Source organism: Amblyomma mixtum, chromosome 2 (assembly GCF_055824585.1).
Source record: "Amblyomma mixtum isolate Tamu chromosome 2, ASM5582458v1, whole genome shotgun sequence".
NCBI lineage: Eukaryota > Metazoa > Arthropoda > Arachnida > Ixodida > Ixodidae > Amblyomma > Amblyomma mixtum.
This window is the reverse complement of record NC_143013.1, coordinates 228870071-228893732: the sequence shown is the minus strand read 5'-3', so window position 1 is coordinate 228893732 and position 23662 is coordinate 228870071. Positions and strand designations below refer to the sequence as shown.

Sequence of the window (23662 nt, the reverse complement as noted above, 5' to 3'; positions counted from 1 at the left end):
TAGACAGCTTGTGCCACGCTTCCTCCTCTATTCCTGAGTCCCTGGGCGTAGCACGATCGCGCCACTCTTGAGTTTCGTTTGGCATTACGTGTTCCGTTCGCGACTATCAATTCACATGGCAATCCCCGCGATAGCTCGAAGCTCAGCAGGCTCACCATTAGTAGTATCCGTGTGCGGTGGAGCGGACATCATGGCACCCTTAGCGCGCTTAGGGTGCCTCGATGGCCAGCGCCGTTTTCAGGGTGAGGACACCGCTCTCGACGGAGGAATGCTGGGTCCCTCTCCCCCGTTCGGCTACATTGGGAGCAATGCGGCGACGGGCTGTTTCGAAGAGACAACTGCCTCTACCGCGCGAAATTCCTCATATTTGGTGTCATCCAAAGACCGGGTGGTACCACAGATTGTTTAAAAGGTGAACCAAAGTCAGTTACGCTGAAATATACCTTCGTTCACAATAGTCTGCCTTGAAACTCGGCGCCTTTTGAACAGTCGTTACAGTCTCAGAACGGGCGTCGCATGCTCCAGTTGAATATTTGTATCCGGATGCTTGACATTTCATTACTGTGCAAACAAAGAGGATTACTTATTTCGAGCTACATTTTCTTATTCAAGAAGACTGCCTTTTAAACAGCTTCTCCGTTCGCCGCTAAGTGAAGTGCGAGAAGTTTACGAGGATCAAACGTTAAAGTTGCGCACTATAACTCCGCATCAAGCAAACATTGTTCTCGAATGCAAGCATTTCGCATGCCTTGCCTCGCATACTTTGGAGTTATGTTTGTTTACAGCCGCCTCACCTGACCTGTGATTCCCATTTTTTTCTCCGCACGCTTCCCGAGGAAAACGAAATAGCCGCTGCCTTCTTGAGCAGAACACCCGGGAACACAACAAATCCTCACAGCTTGACCTCCGACAGCTACATCACGCTCACAACACGCGCGCTTCAAGCAAAGAAGCGTGGCCCAATGGGCGGACTTTCTTATACTTTCGCCTCGGTTTTGCCTTTCTTTTCCCGATTGGAGACGCATCATTGTGTAGTAGTCTCACATTGAACCTTCCGCGCATCACGCTGTCAGAAGTAGCGTGTATTATCCAGACCGCTAGCACGTGCGCCGATGACGTCGGCCGCGAAAGCTATAATCGTCCCGCAGTTCATTGCAACAGGGACAGGCGAGGGTTAAAACATGCCAGGACACATCCAGATTTGTCGAGCGCTTCCTACAGAACCTGACGGCAAAGACATGTCCCAATAAGGCACCCATATTATTTAGGCGAGCTCCCTCTGGTAAGCGAGTGTGTGAGCTCTCCTCAAGCATTTCGTTCAGTTTATTTATCTTTATTTCACGAAGGTATTCTAAGCACCCCGCTCCTTCCTCGCTTCTTTGCGCCAGCTCACTACGAATATGCTGTCGGCGTACCAAGATTCTGTGCGTCAGTAAGCAAAGAAGACGCGACTGCGTGACGCGAACGATAGGACCCAACTTTTCTCCATTAGAAAGAAAAAAAAGTTCGTTTCGTTGGCGTCACGCAGCCACATCGGTAAAATTCGTCCCTTGGCAGGCATTTCCGAGAGTTTGTGTTTTCTTCATTGCCTCTCTTGATGACCGCTGCGGGGAAGAGAGCTTGTCTGTTCTGTTGACCCGTCCGTGTCTTTCTGCGCGCTTTACGTCAAAAGTCGTTTTCCAACTATCCCAGACCCATACCTTAATGACAGGTAAGTTGCCTTGCCCGAATATTACTAAGTGAGGCGACAGGACAGCGTCTTTTCGAAACTAGAGCAGACGGTTCCGCCGAAGCGAGGAAGGCAGCCCGCATTGCTCCGACTCCCTTTGTTTAATCTAGCTTGGCAAGGATAATGGAATTCAAGCGAATTGGTTTAGAGGCTCATTTTGTGAGGTCGCTTTTGATGATTTCTTTCCTGAAGTTTTGCAAAGAAAAAATAAACGTGTCAGTTAAATTTGTCTTGGACTTAGGACTGGACTTTCCTGCTTAACAACCACTGGTCAGCAAAACCTCGACTCATCGTATCATCAGTCTGCATGTAGTCAACACCGTTCAGAGGCAAACTAAACCGCTGCATGATTCTTTTGCGGAACAAGCAGTTGAGAAAGTATGAACAAGAGGTATTAGACATGTCACAGCTCTACTCCTCAGAGCAGTGTGACGACGGACGTCTGGAAGAGAAATTTGCCACTACTTCGTGGAATTCTCCACATATGGTGGAGTAAAGATCGCAAAGAATGATGAAAAAGTTATATTTGGCAGGTCATCCTCCACGCTGCTGCCATATGCCGAGAAAATTCGGGGCCTCCGACCAGTGCTCACGTACGAACAACAAATGGAGCCTAATTCTAGTGGATTCGACGACCATGGCTCTATAAATTACAACTACGAAGGAACACCAAATCACCGCTGTTCTATTTCATCGCAGCCAGTGACTGGGGAACCCAGCAGTCCGTCATTAATTTTCGCTTGCCGTGTGATTACAGCGACTGTACGATGCATAATAGACACTCAAAAAGTACCAGAATATTATTGCGACGAGCGAACCAACTACCTAATGCATACTTCCCGTTCAGTCGCATTAATCCTGACGCTACGCAACCGCAGAGCGCACTGTACGCCAACGTTAATGGAACTAAACTCGGTTGCCAAACTCTCCGCCTTCTCCATGCGGCTGAAGCGGCCCGCAAATTTTAGCGCGACAGGGCTTGCGAGGGGGGGGGGGGGGGGGGGGGGGGGGGCGTGTCCACAAATACCTTAACGTTGAGAATAACATGATATGTCTTCATTCTGTCACAAGAGGTGGGTAGTGATAATTGCAGCCTTTGTTCCTGCATTGTAACCATGGCTCAGGATTCCTTTTACAGGGCCTGCTGACTGCGTCGTGGTCCGCGGATCAGGTTACACATGACATCTCCCTTCCTGTTCGTGAACTTGTGCCTTACCCACGATGGTCAACGAGCAATGATAGCGTGGTTGAATACCATGCGAATGCCTAATGTCGCTATCGCTACTTGTAAATGTGAAGCTCGGAGGATAAGCGCATAAAACATGCGTGTGCATTTTCTCCCTGCGCAAGTCAGGCGCGGACCTCGCGGAGGTGAAATGGGACGTCACGTGACACCTACTCCGCGGGCCAATGGTCTCATCGCGGGAACCGACCTTATCCGATGCGAAGAGTCCTCTGCAGTGACTTCTTTTAATGCGTTGCGTTAGAAGGGTTAAACGGCGACCGCCGCCGCACGTGGCCGCGTGGCATGACGAAGCTTGCTGTACCACCTCGAATATAACCAACGTTACTCTCGTTAACCTTGGACATAAGCAACTTTCGTGCGTTCACCTCGGAAAATACGAACCTAACTGTATCATCTTGGATAGAACTTAGTGTGTCAACCTCGGATATGCTAACGTATTAAAACGATCCGCCGAGAATCGCCATTTTTTTGGCACGACGCCAGCTGTTTTGTACTTACGTGGCTGGGCTAAATAGATTTGCCCGTAAAAAGGCCCGGATTCCTAAAGTTGCAGATAGATACTTGGCGACATCTAGATTCTCTTGTAGAAGATTCGCTTTGTTTGTTTGCATGTGGCCGTGTGACCTCCGTAATGTGCTTGCGCAGTGAATATGAGTGGTTAGAGACTTCGGGAGACAGAATACAGATGCAACAGATAAATAAACATCGGCGGAAGATTATACTAAGATGAACACAATGAGACCTTTAACGACATCATTTACCTATACTGGAAAAATGAGGGGAACATCACTTTGGAGTACATGACTGAACAATAGCGAGGAGTTCAGATTCAGGCTTCTAGCCACTAGATTAGTTGGCCAGACAAAGGGGTTGAACTTTCGAACGCGATAACCTGCCCAAGAGCGAAGGAGGTGCATTTGGTCAGTTATATTCGGGTGCATTCTAATGTCTTCTTCTGAGTTATAGTGTCCTTGCATCTCGATACATATTAAGTTACTTACGCTGCATCCCAAAGAATGAAACACCGTAATGGGCATTATGCAAGACAGCCCAGTCCTTGTTTGCTTATTTTTCGTACCTCGTGTCCAACATTCTTCATAAAAATTTTCAACATTCTAAAATTGTCAGGCACTGGTGCAAATATTGAAGGTTACGGTCCATTTTTCCGGTGTGCGGCAAATCGGCAAAATCGGCCACTTAAGACTGCCATACAAAATCCATGAGAAGCACTTGTGCCGATAGCAAAACCGTTAACTGCACAAAAATGCAAGCCTGCCGACGGGAGATCTGCGGATGCATTGATTGCCATCGGAAAATCTAATATATATATAAAAATAGCGTTCATAAACTATTTCCTGCTTACAAATGCTTTCGTCCAGAATTGCTGGTCATGACCAACACATTAGCACACAGAATGCACAGGCTGCAACAGTTACAAAAAAAAAAGCGAAATGTGCAAAAGCACGAGGAAGAAAAAATGCGGACAGTGGCTGAAACTAAGGCAGGCGTTGATGCTGACTCTCACACCCTGTACATTTGTCGTTGCAGTGCAGCAGCCATTGCCCGGTGCGGCACCGCTGGCGCCTCAGGCACCGTTCGCGCCCCAGCACCAAGCGCCCTACCCGCTACAGGCCCCTCCGCCCGGCACCGCGCCAGGCGTGCCCCCGCAGGGCATCGGGGTGCCCGGGGCGCCGTACCTGACAGCGGCCGTGGCCCCCCCCCGGGTTACATCGGCCAGCAGCCCCTGGGGACCATTCCTCAAGCGGGTGTGGCACAGCCGGCCTTGCCAGTGAACGCCCTGGCCGGGCTGGACCCCGGTACGGACCGCCCACCATTGCGCGGGGTTTGGTCGTGCAGTTAAATTCCGTAGAACTGGGCAGGCATGCCATGGATGATCCCTGAATAACTTGAGCAGCACTTTTATGCACAGGAGAAAGGAATCGGACTCAGAAACACGACGACACGTGACCATTTGAGCAGCTGTAATCTAAAATTTCGGGAATCGATACGTGATGGTGTTGGTCTCGCCAGAAATAACACATGCCCAATATTTGACTTCGACGTGAGTTTGGTGCAAAGCCTACAAAATGAAAAGAAGCCCCGATACCGTCACTAAGGCATACGATGATAGGAATCTCCACACGAGCCGTTTGTTGCTGTTGTTAGCCTTTCAAAAGCTTTAAAGTAGGGCATGGACTGAAAACAGTTTAGAGTTTGGATGAAAAAGAGATTGTGAGAGAGAGAAAAAGGAATAATTTATTAAGTGAAAATTTAACAATGCATAGAAAAGAAAATTTTGCAATTTAGCAAGGCTGTTGATGAGATTCCTGCTAGAAATTTTGAACAGCGGCACAAACAGAGCCGTGGCTGACTGCCAAGTGCGGTGGTGCCAAATGATAGCCAGAGCGGGCTGCTCAAACTGAGGCCCAGATGCTGCAAGGGCTCCTCCAGCAATCTTCTTCTCAAAGAGGTGGAACGGGCTTCTTTCTCCGCGATCATCGACAAGTGTCTATTCAGTAGAGCAATATCTTTCTCTTCAGGTCTGTACGCGTCCTGGGTCATATATTTAAACAGTGGCGCAAACTCTTCAAGCTTCATATGTCGCCCCAACTACCCTGTGTACAACGTTTGCCGTGGATGACCACCGATGTGGTGACATGCGATGCAAATGCAGCGCTTTTTTTGTGCGCATTTTGAGGGCGGCAACAACGCAGTGAGGGCTGTGAGAGAGAGGTAGGAACCACATCTATTCAGGCTGTGACACGTGACAGGCTGGTCACGTGACAGGCTAGTCGACGGATGAAGTGCGTAGACGTAAATGCAAGCCCTGCTCAGCTACTGGGTTTCGGTTCAGCACGTGGAAACTATCCATGCTCTTTTGCGCGTACCTCAGACGAGAGTGGAGTTTTATAAAATCTAAAAACCGGTGTAGATATCTGCAATGACGAGCTACAAGTCTCAATAGAAACAAGCAGCCTAACTGCAAGAGTTAGAAAGTTAAATTTAGTTAAATGACTTCCCGATTAACACATCGAAGCTGTTTTCTGGTAGCCACCACAGGTGACAGTATCCATATAGCGGCGAAGAATATGTCGTTTTCGGTGAAAAAGTAATTTTCGAAATTAATAATAGATTGAGGTGAAACATGGTGTGTGTCCTCTAATAACAGGATCAGCAACGGAGGGCTACAGCTGAAGAATTGGAATTAATTAGCGTATCAAGGGATCGCTGGGAAGGATTTATTTTTTCCTGATTAAATCACACGCTGTCTCCCTGTACTCGCGTAATAATGATTAACTTCCTTTGTTCCTGCTTTCCCCTGATGAAGCGAGCCTCACCGTGGACAACATCCTACAAGTCCTGTCACAAAGAGGTAATATTACATCATCACAATACACCGTCGCATTTCGATAGTATCGAATTGAACAGTACCGAACAGCACAGCGACAAAGTTGCGCAGTTACGTAATCGACGGTCACGATTAGTTGCGCGCGGTCGCTTACTGCTGCACCGTCGTGTCACTGTCGTGACGGGACCGAAGTGTCCTTTCGAATAAAATGGAGGTTTAAATCAAGCGAATTTGGGATCAGCGGCATTTGATTGTACATGCAAGGCCACTGAATCAAGTATACCGAGGGAAAAAGTAGTTTTGAACCCTGTAGCCCTATATCGAGAGAATTACCCGTTGCTGACTACAATTCACCCAGATTTCTCTCTGTGTGTTTTGTTCATCCCCACTCTCACTCGCTCTGGCCCCTAACGACATGCCGCCGGTGTCCTCAGCTCGGTGGCTGCGCTTAGTGGAAGCTGCACTGAATGAACGCTTACTGGTGTTTACGTCCACTAACATTCTAGGCTACTTTGTACTCCATCTTTCTCAAACTGAACAAAAATCTTTCTGAATGCTCTCAATTGATCGACTCTTTATTGCAACCCCAGCCCGTTAATTAGCACACGATTTATCAATTCGGAGTCACGTGTGGTTGGCGTGCAATGCGCAGGCATTGACTGGCGTCGCATCATCGAAGACCCGAGCTACGCTCCCAACCTCTTCGCCTCCCAACTTGAGAGCGAAGAGTCGGCCTCCGACGAAGAGGAGAGTGAGGAAGAAGGTGAGGCCTTTGCATGGGAGTACAGCTCCTGTCAAACGAAGGGTGGCATAGCTGAGAAAGTGGGTTCCGTGGTTGTCCTCATCGCTCGTCTGGCTCTTACGCTCTGGGAACTGAATCTGTGGCGGCCACCTTCAAGTGTCCATTGCCGCTGTCCCGAGCGGGTACATTTGTGCAAACTGGTCACTCTTGCCACTGAACCGGCTGCACTGGGAACTGAAGCGATTGGTTAATTACTGAGCTCATTGGATGTGCATCGTTGCTGCTCGCACTCATTTATGTTGGAAAATAGCACAAGCACGGCGAGCGTTCACGCCCGGCTGAAGCTTATGTTGAATTCCAATGGCAGATCGGGAACAAGTTTTTCTGCTCGGTTTGGATCAGTCGTATTCCAATGGTAAAATGGGAGCGCGAGTTGTATGTTCCAATGGCAGATCGGGATCAGGCGTAAATCCCGGATCGCTCCGTGGAGCAGCGATACTTGATCCGCCGAAATCGGCGCATTTGACCGGAACCTCGCGTGACGTTTTCTTTTCCGCCGCGTCTGCTTCCTGTCGCGACTGGGAGCAGCCGCTTCGTTCCTGTCGTCGCTACGTGGTGAGACGGGCGAGTCGGGACAGCCGGGCACTTTCCAGTCTACAGTGGACGGCAATGATCTTGCTCCGAGCCGTGCGGCACTAATTTTGCTTCATGGAAGTGACAGTTCCGACTCGGGCACTGAAAGCTCGGAGTCCAGCAGTGAAGATTCGTCTGAAACGGACAGCGAGTGTAAAGCTGCCGACCTGTATATGCCTGCCGCCGGCGTCAGAAAAATGCGCTAATATTCTTTGTTCGCGTTCATAACAAGCCCTGGAGTAGAGGAGTGTAAAAAAATGAATCATTTTTGAGGATCGTTGGCCAATACCGAGTTGCTGGTAGAAGTGATAACTGCGATACAAGCAAATTTCTTCCTGCAAGATGCCCAGTGCGGCTGGCCTGCTGCCTGCTAGCTCCGCTGTTGGAGGCGTCGCAGAAATCGATCATGTCTTTATTTTATTATGAGACGAGGAACACAGTAAAACGGTGACGCGAGTAGAACCTTTACTACAGCGCCCTCAACTGCGGCATCGATGTGAAACAGTTAGGCTTAGCGACGACTACGGCAGCCAGGGAGAAACGTTGGCCGGGGGCAGCGCAGTTCGTCGCTCGGCGTGTCCGCGGGCGGCGTCGTTGCCGAAAGCTCGGCTGTCTCGCTGATTGGTTCAGCGGCTTGCGTCTCGCAGTCGCAAGGCTGGAAAATCGAGCAGCGAGCGACTTGCCTGCGCGTCGTCCGCCACTTCTTTCGTGAACGGTAGGGACAGGCTCACTGGCGCTCCGAAGACCGCGGCCGCATACTCGCGTGTTCACGGAGAGTGGACCATCCTGTACATACGCTTTGGTTTTGTTTTTACATTACGGCCTTCATACTAGCTCCTTTTTGTTTCGCCGAGACGGCGTCTGTCAACGCGGAGATTGCGCCTCGCGCAACTCCTGTCGCACTTGAACACGAAGCTAGCAGTGCGTCCGCTCCGGCGGCGCCCCTAGTTTCCGCGGCTCGCCGCTGCGGCGCTGGCGTCGCGCAACCAAACTTGATGCACCTGGCTTTAGATGCACCAAGTGCTCCCGAGGGAGCACTCGCATTCCAATCGCAAAATGGGAGGTGGCGAAGCTACGCGCTCCGACGCGCTCCGTACGCGATCCGACGGAGCGGTCCCGATCTGCCATTGGAATTCAGCATTAGTTCTTAATGATTATTTCTATCGTTGGCGCTGAGCTGCGGCCACCATATATCCCCGCAAACTTCCTAATCGCATCTGCTTATCCGACTCTCTGTGGCGCTCCCTACTATGCTTCCCTTCTTTTTAGAATCAACTCCGTTACCCTTTAATACCAACGGTTATCTTGCCTTCGCATCACGTGCCCTACCCGAGCCTGTGTCTCCTTCTACATCTGAACTAAGATGTCCTATTCCTGTCTCTTAATAGTACAAATACAATTTTATTTTCTGTATTTCTCTCCGCCGCACATCGTTTATCGATCTTTATGTTATGATGGTGAAGCTTACGCAAACAGATGGCTTGGCAAAATTTATCGAAATTTTATTTTCCCTGTTTGGTGGTTTCAAGGGGCACTGAAATGAAATGACAAATGCAGGCCCCCACACTAGTTAGACGTGTTGCTCATGCGGTTCATTATTTTCTTTTTTTTTTCAGAAAGCGGGTCCGACGAGGAGGAAGGCACGTATACGTGGCTCATTTAAACACTCCTGACTAAACGTGAAATGACGGAAAGTTTCTTCACCAAACGCAAGCAGTTCGCTACCAGCAGCGTTCCAGAGCACTTGTCTTGTTTTCTGAAGCGCTGGAAGCCTCCCTAAAAGAACTTACTTTATTCCAAATTTTTTTTTCGTCTTCTTGTCTTTTTGTCGTCTTGTCTTGACTTTGTCTTCTTGTCTTGCGTTTATCACCTTGAGACATCTTGTTCAGTTATATTCCCCACGCATCACAGCTGGATTGGAGAACAACTTGATTTTTCTCGAAAAAAAAAGTGCTGTAGAGTCGGTCCTTGGCATTGTCACTTGCTGTCGTCAAACTGCCTCGTTTGTCACTATACCACTTCCAACAATTTCAAGTAAAGCGCGCGCCAAATGTTAGCGAGTAAATTTACACTGTCATTGATTGTGGATTTGCTCTGGCTTAATTTATTTTCTGACGCTGCTGTTGTTTCTCCACCAGGTGGGGGCAAGCAGCCGCAGGCTCCTGGTGCTGGCGAAGCTGCCGCCCGCAAGGGGGCCAAGGGTCAGTACGCAACCTTTCACTCTTCGAATTACTGCCCCAGCACGCATTCGCATTCTTTCAATTACTCTTACCGCATAGAGAGAGCGAAATAGAGAGGAAAGAATGGAGAAAAACGGGACTTAGGTGACTTATTTCCCGAGGCAGCAGTGGCTACGTTGCTCGGAAACGCCCCATTCAGAGAGTAGTAAAATGGATTCCATTTGTGGGTGGATGTGGTGGCAGGGTTTGAACAAGACATGCCTATTTTCTGCTGCGCTCATGCTCCCGTGTTTGTTCATGAACTACAGATAGAGAAAAAACTATTAGTAATGACATTGGCGTGAGCATGATGTCATAGTATGTCCTTGTTGTAAGTTTGGTAATGTTGGTTCCGAGTATGGCATTTAAACTAGGGGTTTGTGCTCTCAGGCAAGTCAACGTGATCAAGCTGATCGAAGGGTACTATTGCTGTCGAGCTGAAAAATCGTCTATGAAAGCGTTTTGGTCAGAAAACTAGCAGTGAGATCAGTCACGTTCGAAGTGGGAGGGGTGGCCCAAAACGGCCTCAACGAAGGCACTCTTCTGACAGAGGGGACTCTCAATGGAAGCAGATCTTCGGAGAACGAAAGCGCCTTTACTTGTCCCTCTATAACGGCTTGCACTGCTGCAGCACACACCATAGTTCACATTTTGGAGCCTCATAACGCGAATGACTGTGTTCCGACTGTTTATACCCATGTTCCATCCTTGTCTTACGCATTTGGACCGTCGCACAGTATTTCGTGATCAGCAGATTTTAAACCAGCATATCAAACGTTTCGTATTCGCAGCACGCGGGGTCATTTGATCCCAGGGCTTTAATATTCTGTAAGCATGCTGGGAGTCAGCACAAGCAAACTCGCTTCAAATCAGGGGGCACAAGTTGCACGCCGAAAAATTCACAGGAATCCATCCTGGCGCACACCAAGGAGTCCGAAGTGGATTCCCTGACGTCCAGAATATAGATACCACCCACGAAAGCATTTATTAACACGTTTATACAGAGATAATAAGAAACGTGGCCAATGTGGCGAAGAAACCAGAGGGCATGTAAGTGTCACCGCTGATTCCCGTCTAATTTTCATTTCTGCCCCCTTGTCGTTTCCTTCCTCCCTCTTATAGTCTTAGTTCGTATCCATTTCCTTTCCACTCAACTGGCTTGTTGTGTTTGCGTCATCGGAACGACTTTGTACGTCACAACTATAGTCGGCCCGTTACTGGCCGCCGTAGAGGGCGAGAGAGACGCTCCAGCCTGAAAAGAAGTATCACCCGAATAGGCGTGAAAAGTGCCGAAAACTTGTCAGTGAATGACGAGCAAGGCTCGAGACGACACCGCTGGACACTCGGCCCTCCAGCGTCCGAAGCACCCAAGCCGTCGGGGAGAAGCTTAGCATCATCGAACCAACAGGGTCAACTCCGCAGTCCCCCCGTTCCTTCTGACGAAGACTCCGTGGTCTATACAGCGGCATGTAAGTTTGGGCATCCCACCGTTGGCGTCATGTACTCAATAATATGTAATTCTTGAATATGTGTTTTGTTCCATCTAAGCGTCGCGGTGTCTCTTGCTTCTTCCCTCCTCTCCGAATTTTGAGCGTGCTACGCGCTGAGGTAGCAGCGCAAATGCTCTCACGTCCTCCCCTGCCATCTCTCGGGCCCCGCGGAACTTACGTATACGCGCATGGTGAAGTTCAGTACCGAAGTGCTTGAACACGAGCTTCTGCAATTCCGAAAATTTTTTTTGTGGACTTCAGCTTTTCGGCTCGCCAATCACGAACAGCTGCTGCCATCTTGCACCTTGCAATTTCCAGCAGGTGCGCATCGAACACCCCTCCCATTTTCCCAATTTTTTTCTAGCATGGAAAAGAAAGCGCTGATGGGAAGAGCCATCTCATCACCCGTAAATATCGAAACAATGCTCCCCAATGCCAGCATCCTTGTTCCGAGCGATGGCAGCGGGGTGGGAGCTCCCTCAGATAGAGAAATTTTTTCCGCTGAAGCCCTTCGATGTCTCAAGCCTCTCAAATGGGGTCAAAGTTCCACAATCAGTCCCGTGATTTTCCCTGGATTGAAGTCATGAATGTCGCAGCATTCAGAGCAGCTTTGTTTTTGAGACCCTACATACTGCGCGGGTTCACACGGGACGGAGAGGCAAAGGCACCGCTAGACTCAGTTGGAACAGAACATATGTATTCAAGAATTACTATTGAGTACATGACACAGAAGCTTGCATTCCCAAGCTTGCATGCTGCTCCGTTGGCGGCGGAGTCTCCGTCAGAAGGAGCGGAGGGACTGCGGAGTTGAGCTTGTTCCTTCGCTGAGGCTCGGCTTCTCATCGATGGCTTGGGCGCTTCGGGCGCCGGAGGACCGACTGCCCAGCGGTGTCGTCTCGGGCCTTGCTCGTCACTCCACTGAACAGACTTCCTCGCTTTTTTTCATCCATAGGGAAGCGCACCTGAAGTTTGCTCCCCCTGCATCAGCGCCACTTCTCCCCTGCCGGTCATTTTGCCGTTTGTGTCCGGGCAGGTCGCCGGCGGAGCGCATTGAGCCAGCAGCCTGTCGAAGCAGCGCGTGCTGCTCGCGCGGCTGGCACTCTCTCTCTCATTGTGAGCACGCGCCGTCCTGCTCGCGGGCGCACAAAAGAGATGGTGGCGCTCGCTGTGAGTCATGGTAGGAATTCCGCGACGTTCTAAGAGTGGAGAAACTTGTTGTGTCAGGGGCTGTCACAGTTGTTCTCTGAACATGAACAGCCAAGGACTGCCCGTAGAATTCTACAGATCTCCTGCACATGTCCTACATTCTTGGGGAAAAAAAAATTAATATTGGAATGTTGTAACGTACAGTAACAGTCCACCCTTTCTATATGTAGCAAAATCCTAAAAAATTTTCATTGCTCGTATCGAGCAGTTGACGATAGGAAAAACGTTAATACGAAAAAAAAAATGCAAGCCTATCGATGGGAGATTGCTATAGTGAAATCTTCCAGTATATGAAAAAAAAAAATGCGTTCATACACTCTTTTCAATTCAAAAGTGTTTGTCCGGAATTGTTGGGTATGAAATGGATGAGAACGAGAAACGGCAGGCCTCGATAACTGCTGTGGGCAGGGTGAAGTAAGCGTTTTTCTGCTGCTAAACACGTTTGGTATGTTGGACGCGTAATATTCTGAGCAGTTTTTTATGTAATTTAAGCATGCAGTGTTTAGTAAAGCTCGCGCTAACGAAACTCAATTTTTTTTGCCATTTTTTATTTTGGAGGCTGACAACAACAGCTAGCGGCGTTATGCAGACGCATGTGAGGCAAGGTCAGTGATCGCCTCAATGTTCCGACTTGTGACGCCTGGCTCAATTTTCGAAGTTGCTTTACATGTAAACAATTTCTAAAAATAAAAATAATCGAAATGCTTGCTTGCATATGAATGAGCGTTTCCATATGAGCGATAGCTCTGCAAATAAATTGTTTTGGGGATGCGCGTGCGCTGTAATCGGCATTAAAATAAATATACCAACCGCTTATCTCCGTTACAGCGATTGACCAAACTAGAGCGTGTTTTCGTTTTTCTCTTCAGCCTCGCGTGTCGCCTTAAGGCCACTTTATATTAAGTTAAAGTAAAAATTATTTCCATTATTATTGAGCCAAACACGTAACAAAATCCTTATTATTTGGCCAACAATCCTGGACGAACAGAACTGCTCAGCTACCCAACGAAATTAAGTTTCTTGCGAAGATGGCTGCGCCAAAAAAAAAAAAATGGTATTTACCTCGAACTCCATGTCTTAAATGATCTAGTCATTTACTTGCGATACACATTTCGCCGTTACGGTACCGGCTTTTTCGTCAACCATCTGCTTCACGGAGTGGGCCTGATCCACTAGCAGTTCTTTTTTTTTCAAGTTTGCGCAGCGAAAAAAAAAATTCACTGTCCACTATTTCTTTTAACCTACATCTCAGAGCGTACTGCCGCGACAGAAAGAAATGCGAACAGCGCGGTGCCTAGGCGCTCCGCTGTTGGAATTTATTTTCGTCACGCTTATACTTGGGTCGCAACACAAATACGCTAGAGACATCCGTGATACAATAATATACCACTCTAGCGTCTTTTTGTTACTACCGAGATAAAAACGCATTGAAGATAAATTCCGACTGCGCAGCGCGTGGGCGCCGTGCTGTCCGCATTTCTTTCTAGCGCCCCTGTACATTTTGCTAATCCTCTGAAGCTCGTCAGCGTTCAAGCACGAGGGGAAAAAGCCAGAAAAGCTCGCGAATGCACAAAGAGATTTGCAGGCTCGCCAACACGTGCAAAGTACGTGCAGAAGTGGCTTTTTTTCAGGAGAAAGCGCGCTGCTCGCGCAGCTACTCAATGGGAGGGGTGACCGGTTTGCCCGGTCAAAAAAGCGGAGTCGGCCGGAGAGGGCGCATTTCACTGGCGTCCGCAGTGCCCCCCTGCGAAGCAGCGGTCCCGTATTGGGGCGATCCTCCTTTCGAGACTGGAGCGTCTTCCCCGCCCTTTTCTCAGCGCCAGCGCTTCGGCACTCACCGCCTTTCCGGACCGTCCGCCGGCCTGGGTCTTTATCCCCTTCTGCCGTCGCTCCTGTCACTCTTGCGAGGTGCTCTTGACCAGTTCAATGCTTGTCAGTGTGGTGATAAAGATGAGAGCCAGGCTGTCGGCCTTCGGACCGCTAATGAACATTGGTCCCCGTCACCCGACGATTCCTGGTGCCATACAGTCTAGAGCACTGCACGGGCCTCAATCTGAGGCCCAAGCCGGGCCCGGGCCCGAGACCTGAAGCCCGAGCCCGGCCCAGGCCCGCGGCTTCAAGCCCGGGCCCGGCCCAGGCCCGCTAAATTATCGCTCTATCGAGCCCGGCCCGGCCCGTTTCACAGTAACGCTTGAGGTATACTGCTCATTCTGAGCAAGCAGACTGCTACTAGTCCGATAAGAAACTGGCCGACAAAGGTTCTGAACCCACAGTTTGGCTTGAAGAAAGTTGGTTCTTTTTAACCCAGAAGGAAGTGATTAAGAGTAGTGCTCGGCAGGCCCGTCTTTTGGACAGTGATCTCGTGTAGGTGCGCAAAGATAAACTCGGAAGTTCCGAAAGCCAAATAATGAGGGCTGCATACGCGCGTAGTAGGCTACTTTGCAGTCCCCCATGATTTTAATCAGTTATATTTTGCCGCCCGCGAAGTATAAACATTAAAGCTGCCTAGCAAGCAGTGGAATGACATTTTTTTAGTGATAGCGATCTCAGAGGTTGAACTCATAGCCGAACTGGTCGCCTTTCAGCAGAAACGAAAAGTTAAAAGGCTTGAGTATTTCACGATGTGTGTTTTGAAGACTATAAGAGTCCTAAACTAATGTTCTTCCTGAATGTATTTCTAAACTAATGTTCTTCCTGAATGTATTTCGAATAGTGTATAGGTATGTTTTGGGATGACGATCGATCAATGGCAAATTAAGACCGGTTGAATTTTAATCTTACTGGTGGAGCAGAAGATAACGCGCAAACCACGTGATAACTTACAGGGCAAAACACTTGTCATGACAACCATGCTAAAGAAGTGAGGAGGAATATATGTGGTTATGAGATGAGATTTACAAACTCTCGCGAGCTTTTGTGGCTATTTCATTTACGAGACGTCCCGGTGCTGATCAAAAAGAAAACCAAACGCGCTTTAGTTTGTGAATTTTCTGACATAAGAAAAATATGGCTGCAAAATAACAGCTATTTTTGGGGGGGCTTAAAGGCCCAAAGGGAGTCAGGCTGTGAGAGACACCGATGCAGAGGGCTCCGGATCATTTCGACCACCTGGGTTTCTTCAACGAGCAAAGATACTGCACAGTACACGGCTGTGATGCTTGCCACTTAAATGGAAATGCGGCCGCCGAGGCTAGGAGCAAACGCTGGTTCCCCGGCTTAGTAATTAAGCGCATTGACCACTAAGCCACCGCGGCGTGGAAATGAGGAAATAAATAAGTCAATGAATAAAGCTTAGTTTTTTTCTCAGCGCGTACTATAACCCATAGCTCATCCGTGTCACTGCTCCAATGCCGCAATTGTGTACTTCACTCTGCAATAGTTTCTCTACCGCCGTTTCTCTACAGACCCAAGCCCAGCTCGGGTCCGCAGCTTTAAGTCCGAGCCCGGCCCGGGCCCGCAACTTCAGGCCCGGGCCCGGCCCAGGCCCGGCAAAACAAATCATATCCCGGCCCGGCCCGGCCCGGCCCGGCCCGCGGGCCGGGCCGGGCCCGGGCTTTCGGGCCGGCCCGAGCCCGTGCAGTGCACTAATACAGTCTCTTGGTCAAGCGCCTCCGGGGTCCCGCAAAGGGAAGATATCGCCGCAGATAGCGGCCCTCCGGGGATGCGCAGTGCGCTGTCACACTTAGCACGCTTTGGTATTCAGCATCGCTCTACCGGTCTGATGACATGCAGCGCAAGCCTTGCATTTTAACTATTACTTTTCTTTATTTTCTATGACATCAGGTGAAGAAAGCATCGAAGGTGAGAACATATGAATATATTCCTTATTGTTACCTAGCGCGTGAATTTAATACCTTCTGGGCACAAGATTGTTTTAGTAGCTCAAGTGCCAACAGACATTTTCACGCCCACCCTGGCCAGCTGCTTTTGGCCGTTGGGGAGAACGTGGAGGAGTTTTTGCCTCAACACTCAGTTGCTGGCAACTGTTGCCCACAGCATAGTGCCCAGTATGGCGGCATGCTGCGACCTCTTTTTGAAAAGGACACAATTAGCAGCTTCCTCGCTGGTATTGTTATCAGATGCTGCCTTTTCCCGTGCATGGATGCTAAGGACGGCTTTGATCGTCTACTGAAAAGATTTAAACTAATCATTTTCGCACGCATAGATATTGCCAGAACATATATAGTTTACTAGATGTTTCGCATGGCGGGCTGTGAACGCAAACTAATCGGGTCTTTGAGTCTTCTCGGTTGCCTGCACATGAAATCGGGAGGAATCGAATCTGCAGCCAGCCACAACGTTCGCATAAGGACTCAACTACCCAAAAGGAAAGCACCGATTTCATTAAGAAAAAGGGCGTTTGCGACATCAAAACCTTGCGCACATGGCCACGGTCAACACAGCCGTGCTATAAAAAAAATCAGTAGAACCTGGCTGTTTGAAGGTGCAAGCTGGGAAGCGCAGTGCTGCCGCGAAGTTGTAGGGAGTGAAGGCGAGATAGAAGTGGAGGTTAGCGGAACTCTGAGACCAGCAGACACCTTGCACAGAACTATGCTCTCATTTGTAGGCTGACCAAAAACGTATGTAGCCTATCTCCTGTGTTTGTGGCCTGAAACAGCGGCCTCTGTAAGATACGATCATGTAAGACTTGGGCTTGCTCAGCTGACCCACTAACGCTTCTGATCTGTTTCTCTTAGCACTGCGACCTGGTAAGTGCATTCCACAGCATTATTGGGCTTTCTATACGCAAATACGCTATGAAGCGTAAATATGTGATCAGGCGTTGAAGAGTTGGTGCAATCGTGCCGTACAACAATAGTAATGCCAATTATCACCGAATTTATCTTTCAATTTCGTTGTTTGAGTTTTTGAATGCTTTAGCATTATGTAAACCTTGCGGGCTGCACGTAAGCAAAAAACCAAAAACCTTCTATTCCTAGTTTGCCCTGGAGAATTTAAATGAGCTTCAATACAACCTGACGATTGCAACCGGCCTGTGGAAAGCTCGTTGCTGGACATTGCAGCATTTGCGAAGCACGGAGTGGCGCGTGCGACATTTTACGCTACTATTCAGTTGTCTGTATTATTTCATAAGGGCATTATTTTAGCTGCTTTTTCTAATATTCCTTCAGAACCGACCGCTTTCGTAGCCAAGGAAAGACACAATTTATTCTCGTTACCGCAGAGACGAGTGAAGCTAAGGCATGATCAGCGACAATCTCGGCCACAAATTTGTCGAACACAAATTGTGACAAACTATGTTTTCCGAAAATTTGAGGAAGTATAGCTAGTTTTGGAGAGGTACAGGTACTCGCTGAGGCAAACTTCAAAGAAAATTTATGAAAAATACGTTCCACTTAGACTACTGATCCCGTCATAATGAGAATGAGACCAAAAGGAGAGAAGAGAGAGTTTGGTACACCCACAGGCGATAACGGGCTGAAAGAAATAAAATCAAGAAATGTTCTCCTGGTCTTCGCTGGAAAAAGCGGTGTGGTATATGGGCTAAAAGAACTTCGGTTTAAATGCGTGAGGAAATAGGAACGAAGACTGTGAGATTTTTTCACTTTATGACTAGAATCAAATGAGGGTTTTTTTCAGGGCTGCAGGCAGGTAGGGCTCCTAATTTTTGCTCAGTTGTGCCGCTCTTGCATTCCAGTCAGGTCTTATACTTTCTAAATTCTCAGGAAGGTGGTGGTGGTGGTGGTGAAATCTTTTAATTGATGAGATAGACTATGGGAGCCACAGAGTGGCCCCGCTACTTGGTCGGCGTCCCTAGTCCGGGACACCGCATGACAAGGCCCCGTCTCTTGCCCGTTTCACCAGAGCCCTTTGGTACTCAAGCGAGGAGCAGTTGAGGAGGGCAGTCTCCCATGCCTCTCTGAAAGGGGTAGGGGAAGGGGGGAGGTGGGGATTTTGAGTACATGCCCACACCATGTGGAAGATATTACAGGTCTCCCCACAGTGAGGGCATCATCATCCGTGTTAGGATCGTAATGTTTTATGATTGCAGGACAGAGTAGAGCACCTATCTGCAGGCGCCTTAAAGTTCGCTCCTCCGTCTTACTCAGCCCCTTTGCAGGCGCCGCGAAAAGGCGGTGGTTGTCGCTATAATGCGTTATTATTTCCCTGAATCGCAGCAGCGGCTAGTTAGTCTCCGAGCCAGAAGAGCTGGGATGAGGAGCCCGGTGAATAAGCGCTCGGGCAGCCTCGCCAGCGGCCTCATTACCTCGTAATCCCTGGTGGCCAGGAGCCCAAATGATTCTTTTCGGTGTTGGATCAGTGGCAGTCCGTCTTAGAATGCAAGCAGCTAAGGGGAGATCTCCCCTGCCAAGTAATGATCACATGCTTTTCGGGAGTCCGTAATGATGATTCTAGAATTGGTGTGGGCGGCAGCAAGCGCTATCGCTAGTTCCTCGGCTCGTATTGAATTCGGGGCTCGAAAGGAGAGTCCATCAACGTGCATTTCCTGGTGAACGACAGCGGCCGTGTAAAATCCCGTGGGCGATGGCTCTGTTACGTCTACATAATATACACCGGGTCGAGAGCCGTGTTGTCTCTCAAGAGCCCGAGCCCGCGCTTGTCGTCTGTTTTCGTGCATGTCGGTGTCCATGTTACGCGGGAGCGGGGAGACCCAGAGCATATGGCACCACAGTACTGGGATACGCTCCGCCTCCTCAGGAGTGCAGTCGTGTTGGATGTGTAAGCGGTTTAGCAGGCGGCGCCCAGGGGCCGTCTGCATGAGCCGCGTGTATTGGTTCACGAGGTGGGCCTCCCGCAGCTCCTGGTAGGAGTTTAGCACCCCCAATGCCTTGAGTTTGGCATTAGAGGTAGCCACCTAGCCAGGGCTCGCAGTTGCCTTGCGGATGATGGCGTCTATTCGCGCCTCGTCTTGCTTAGTAGAGCGGAGATATGGCACGGCGTAGAGGATCCGGCTAGTCACGAAGGCATAGACGAGCCGAAGCGCGTCCCTGTCCCGCAGACCACCCCGCTTGTTGGAAACGCGACGGATCACGCGCTCTACCTGTTCGCCTACTCTCTTGAGTTTCACAATAGTGGAGTCCGGTCTTAGTCTGTGGTGAATGAAAAGGCCCAAATTACGGAGCTCCTCCACCTCTCTAATAGGACCTCCTGACCCTCCTCTCTCTCTCTCAGGAAGCTCTTAAACTCGGGAGGATGATAGTCGGTAATGCTGAACCGAATGCTTTCAATCGATTCACTACATATGCATTGCAGTTATTTGGCCTGAGTATTGATGTAATACCTTGAAGGCAATCGTCCAACGCAGGCTTATCTCATGGTATGTGAAATTATTGACCAGCTGGCCCGTCGACGTGCGACTGATATTAAGAGGAAAAATCTGACCAGACGGAAATTAAACGCAGAAGTTCGCAGACCATATACCGTCAACCCATGAGTCACGAAGAAAGAAAATATTTGGCCGGGTTGAGGTGCCCACCGAGATTAGGACAGTTGCTGCGTCTTTCATGTCCTCATGATCAATTTAATATGTACTTATATATACTAGAGGTAGAAAACTGTAGTGGCTGAAAAATCTTAATTTCTGCATAAATCTACAAGTGTCAGCTATTCCGCCATCGTGTGATCGGGGCATGCAGCTTGGTTGAGGAAGTTCTCTAACAACGGTCCAGCTCCAAATGGAACACCTGGAGATGGAAGAAAGCGGATTACTACAGGCCAACAGTTTCGTGAAAGTTTTGCTAAATCAAGATGCCGCTGTAGCGCCGATGCGGCGAGCGCTGTACAAAAGCCACTTTTGTAGCTTTGTAGATGAAGCCGAAGTCGTCTACATTAAAGGAATAATTAAACGCACCATTTTTTTGAGGTCCTCTCTTTACAATCGGCCCCTATCCGTCTTGTTGCTCTTTCAGCCGACTGGTAAGCATGCCATCAAGCGAAAATTCGCATGACAGTGTTTCGTTCTATTTACGCGCTGAGTGCACGTGATATTGTGTTTCAGGGGTTGACTGCGTGCGGAATAAAATTCTGTTAGAAGGCACGAACTGTCTGAAATCTCTAGACGTTGCTGACGCGAACACAAACCCGGATGTTCTCGATACTAATCAGCAAAACAGGGGGGACACAGCAAACCCTTTGCGAGCAGCACTTGAGACGAGCGTTCATTACTGGCGGATCCTTGCACAGACAGGCCGAGGCGAGCCTTTTCATGTGTGAGCCTACTTTGGCGCTTGTGTGTATTGGTATGCGGCCAGCTTCCAGGAATTTTGACTGCCATGGGGAGTTGGCGACCATGTGAGCTGCTGTTGATTTCCAAGCTCAAAGTTGTTCGCCCTTCCTCGTGATCGCAACATGTATGTGCGCCTGAGCAATGCGGACAACTTTCGCCAGACACCGAAAGACGGGAACTTGTCCTTATTCGACGCATGCGAAATAATCTCGAAACGGAGAGTAGCTTGGAGCGAACTATTTCGGTCACAAAGAATCTGTGCTGTTGTGGGACGTTGCAGGAGGAATAGGGAAGGGAGGGGGGGGGGGACTATAGCGTTAATAGCGTATGCTCCACTGCAGAACTTAAAAAAGCACATCAATTTTATTATTTTCTCCAACTCAAGTCAAGTAACTTCTTTATAATTGACATCTTGCATCGGTTCGACAGCGTAACAACCACAGCAGCAAGCATAGCCAGAGTTTTGTGCAAAATCTTGCCGTGTCTTTCCCGTTTTCTAATGGCGTTCTGTACTACTTGCAGGGTACCTGCAAAAAAGTATGTGCTTTGTGGGCATTCAGAGACACAATGCAACTGTTTAAGCCTTCGCGAAACAAACACTGCGCAAGAGAGAACGTGGGCTAAAATGCCGCAACCAAGGCGCATCTGCGTGCGCACATCCTTTCCCTTGAATGTTCGCGGCTCATTCTTCCTACCGCTGATCAGTGACCTCCTGCCTATGCTGTACGCGGTTCATCGCTCTTGCCTCGCTTCTAATACCCAAAATCTCGCCTGCTCCTCTCTTTATTACTGACTTCACCCACGCACCTTCCGCACGTCGTACACCCACCTGGAAGGCGTCCAGGGATGCACTATAACGTGAAGCTGCCACCGCCTGTGTGCAGGGACCCCGGCGACGCGGCGCTGTCCCGCAACTGCAACAGCTTCATCAACACCATCTGCGGACTGCTCGTGTGTCCCGCCATCGTGGTCACCGCCGTCTTCTTCGTCCTCGAAGGCATCAGTGAGTGGACGCGCCGACTCATCTGTGATTGCCTTGCATTGTCCTTAACTGGGGACACTGGTCTTAGAAAATATTTTTCAATTAATGAAGTCACAGCTATGAAATCTTAAGGGAATATGAATTTCAGAGCGCCGATTCTTTATCTCATTAGTAAGGTGAAAGCGTTTAATGGTTCATACTGTTGTCCGTTAACAAGCGTGTCACACGCGGGGGTGGGGTTGACTCTTAGGCTGACGACGAAATTTGAAAAGAACAAAAACTAAAGTGGAATGAACTCGTCCTATTATCCTGGCCCGGTTTTTTTTATGGCTTTTTTAACCTATTTCACTCTAATCGTCTTCCGAAGAACCTCGAATGATAAATTTACCTATTTAAGTTAGTAGATCTAAGGAACTACCAATTATTGTTCCCCTAATTGTATTTCTTTTCAAATTCCTGCAGAAAACCCACCTTTCTTGGCACTACGAGGTGAGTGCATTCAGTATGTTTATTCCATGACTAGAGATGTAAAATTTCAAGAAATTTTGAATGGCATGAAAAAACCCTTTTTTTCAGGGTTTTTTTCATCAAAAATTGAAAATTTTGCAAAACGTGAAAAGAACAGATTTATTTGCAACAGCACAACGATCAATAATAATGCTACGAAGTTCAGTCGAATATGCAGTTATAGATGTCATATTGTGAAACGAACTTCTTGTTCTATTGCACCGAGAAGATAAATAATGATTTGCACTTCAGGCGAATATGGAGATATAAATATCATATTTGTGGAATGAACTTCTTGTTATATTGCACCAAAAGAGGGAACATGAAAACTGATCTATAAGTCATTCTATATCGGACTCAGAATCACTGTAGCTGGATGCGGCACTACGCGCAGCAGCTGCGTCCACAGCTGGGTTCGACTGCACATACACAAGCTTTTGAACGCGTTCCCCTGAAAGCCTGTTGCGAATCCTTGTATGGACGTTTCCGAAACGGGACCAGTTTCGTTCGCAGCTGGCGGATGATGGTGATATCTGCAGCAGTCGGCAAGCCAGACAAGTTAGCGGCTGGTTTGTGCAAAGGTCTTGCCACCAGCTAGATGGGGCCACATACTTCGCTGAATACCCCTGTCCTGGACCAAATTCCTGCAGATGTCCTGTACTCTGCTGCGTTGGAAATCAAGAAGCTAGGCTTGTATTTTGGCTAAAACCGCTTACGTGCACAGCAGCCTATGTTATTTATGACATGTGTGTAGCGCTGTAGAATTTGCAGCCATTTTATTCTACTTTAGCCGTGAGTTCAAGTATTAGTATGCTTTTAAGTCGAGCCTGGATCTTATATGTGACTTGGCCTTCAACCCGCGTACTCGCAGCACGAACAATTTAAAAGCACCACCTGGCAACAGCGATGACGACTGCTCTCCAATCGTTCAACGATGCACGCTGTAATGGTTTTCGAAGCAAAAACAAAATCTAAACTAAAAGCAAGCCATCATGAAACCTTGAAATTGCATTGTGAAATTTTCGATGTTTCTTTCCATTTTTCCTCGTCTGAAAAAAACGAAAGAAACCACTTTTTTTTTTTCCAAAATTGCAGTGTTTTTTTCAGGCCTTCACATCTCTATCCATGACTTGTACAGAGGTAAGCGTGGAATCAAAGAAATGGTGTTCGAATTGCCGCAGCTCCTAAATGAGTCAAAACTTTGATTTGCTTATATTGATTTGATTTGCTCTGTGTTTGTTTATTTATTTTTTTAAATTCTCAGATATATGAGTGATTGGGCGCGAAGGACAAATCCTGTTGGGAGGAGCGGTTCTCCTTGTAGCCGTAGATTATAGTGACACAAAATGG

General features: G+C 48.5%; 1 protein-coding gene across 1 annotated transcript in view; it reads left to right on the top strand.

The window, feature by feature from the left end:
* The window catches only part of LOC149362847 (uncharacterized), a 35845-nt gene that overhangs the window by 790 nt on the left and 11393 nt on the right, over positions 1-23662 (top strand). The window contains exons 2-8 of the mRNA XM_089568394.1: positions 4524-4792; positions 6304-6348; positions 6977-7087; positions 9316-9339; positions 9838-9900; positions 21708-21826; positions 22268-22294. Coding sequence (XP_089424520.1) covers positions 4524-4792; positions 6304-6348; positions 6977-7087; positions 9316-9339; positions 9838-9900; positions 21708-21826; positions 22268-22294 — 658 coding nt within the window. The remainder of the gene's footprint in view (positions 1-4523; positions 4793-6303; positions 6349-6976; positions 7088-9315; positions 9340-9837; positions 9901-21707; positions 21827-22267; positions 22295-23662) is intronic.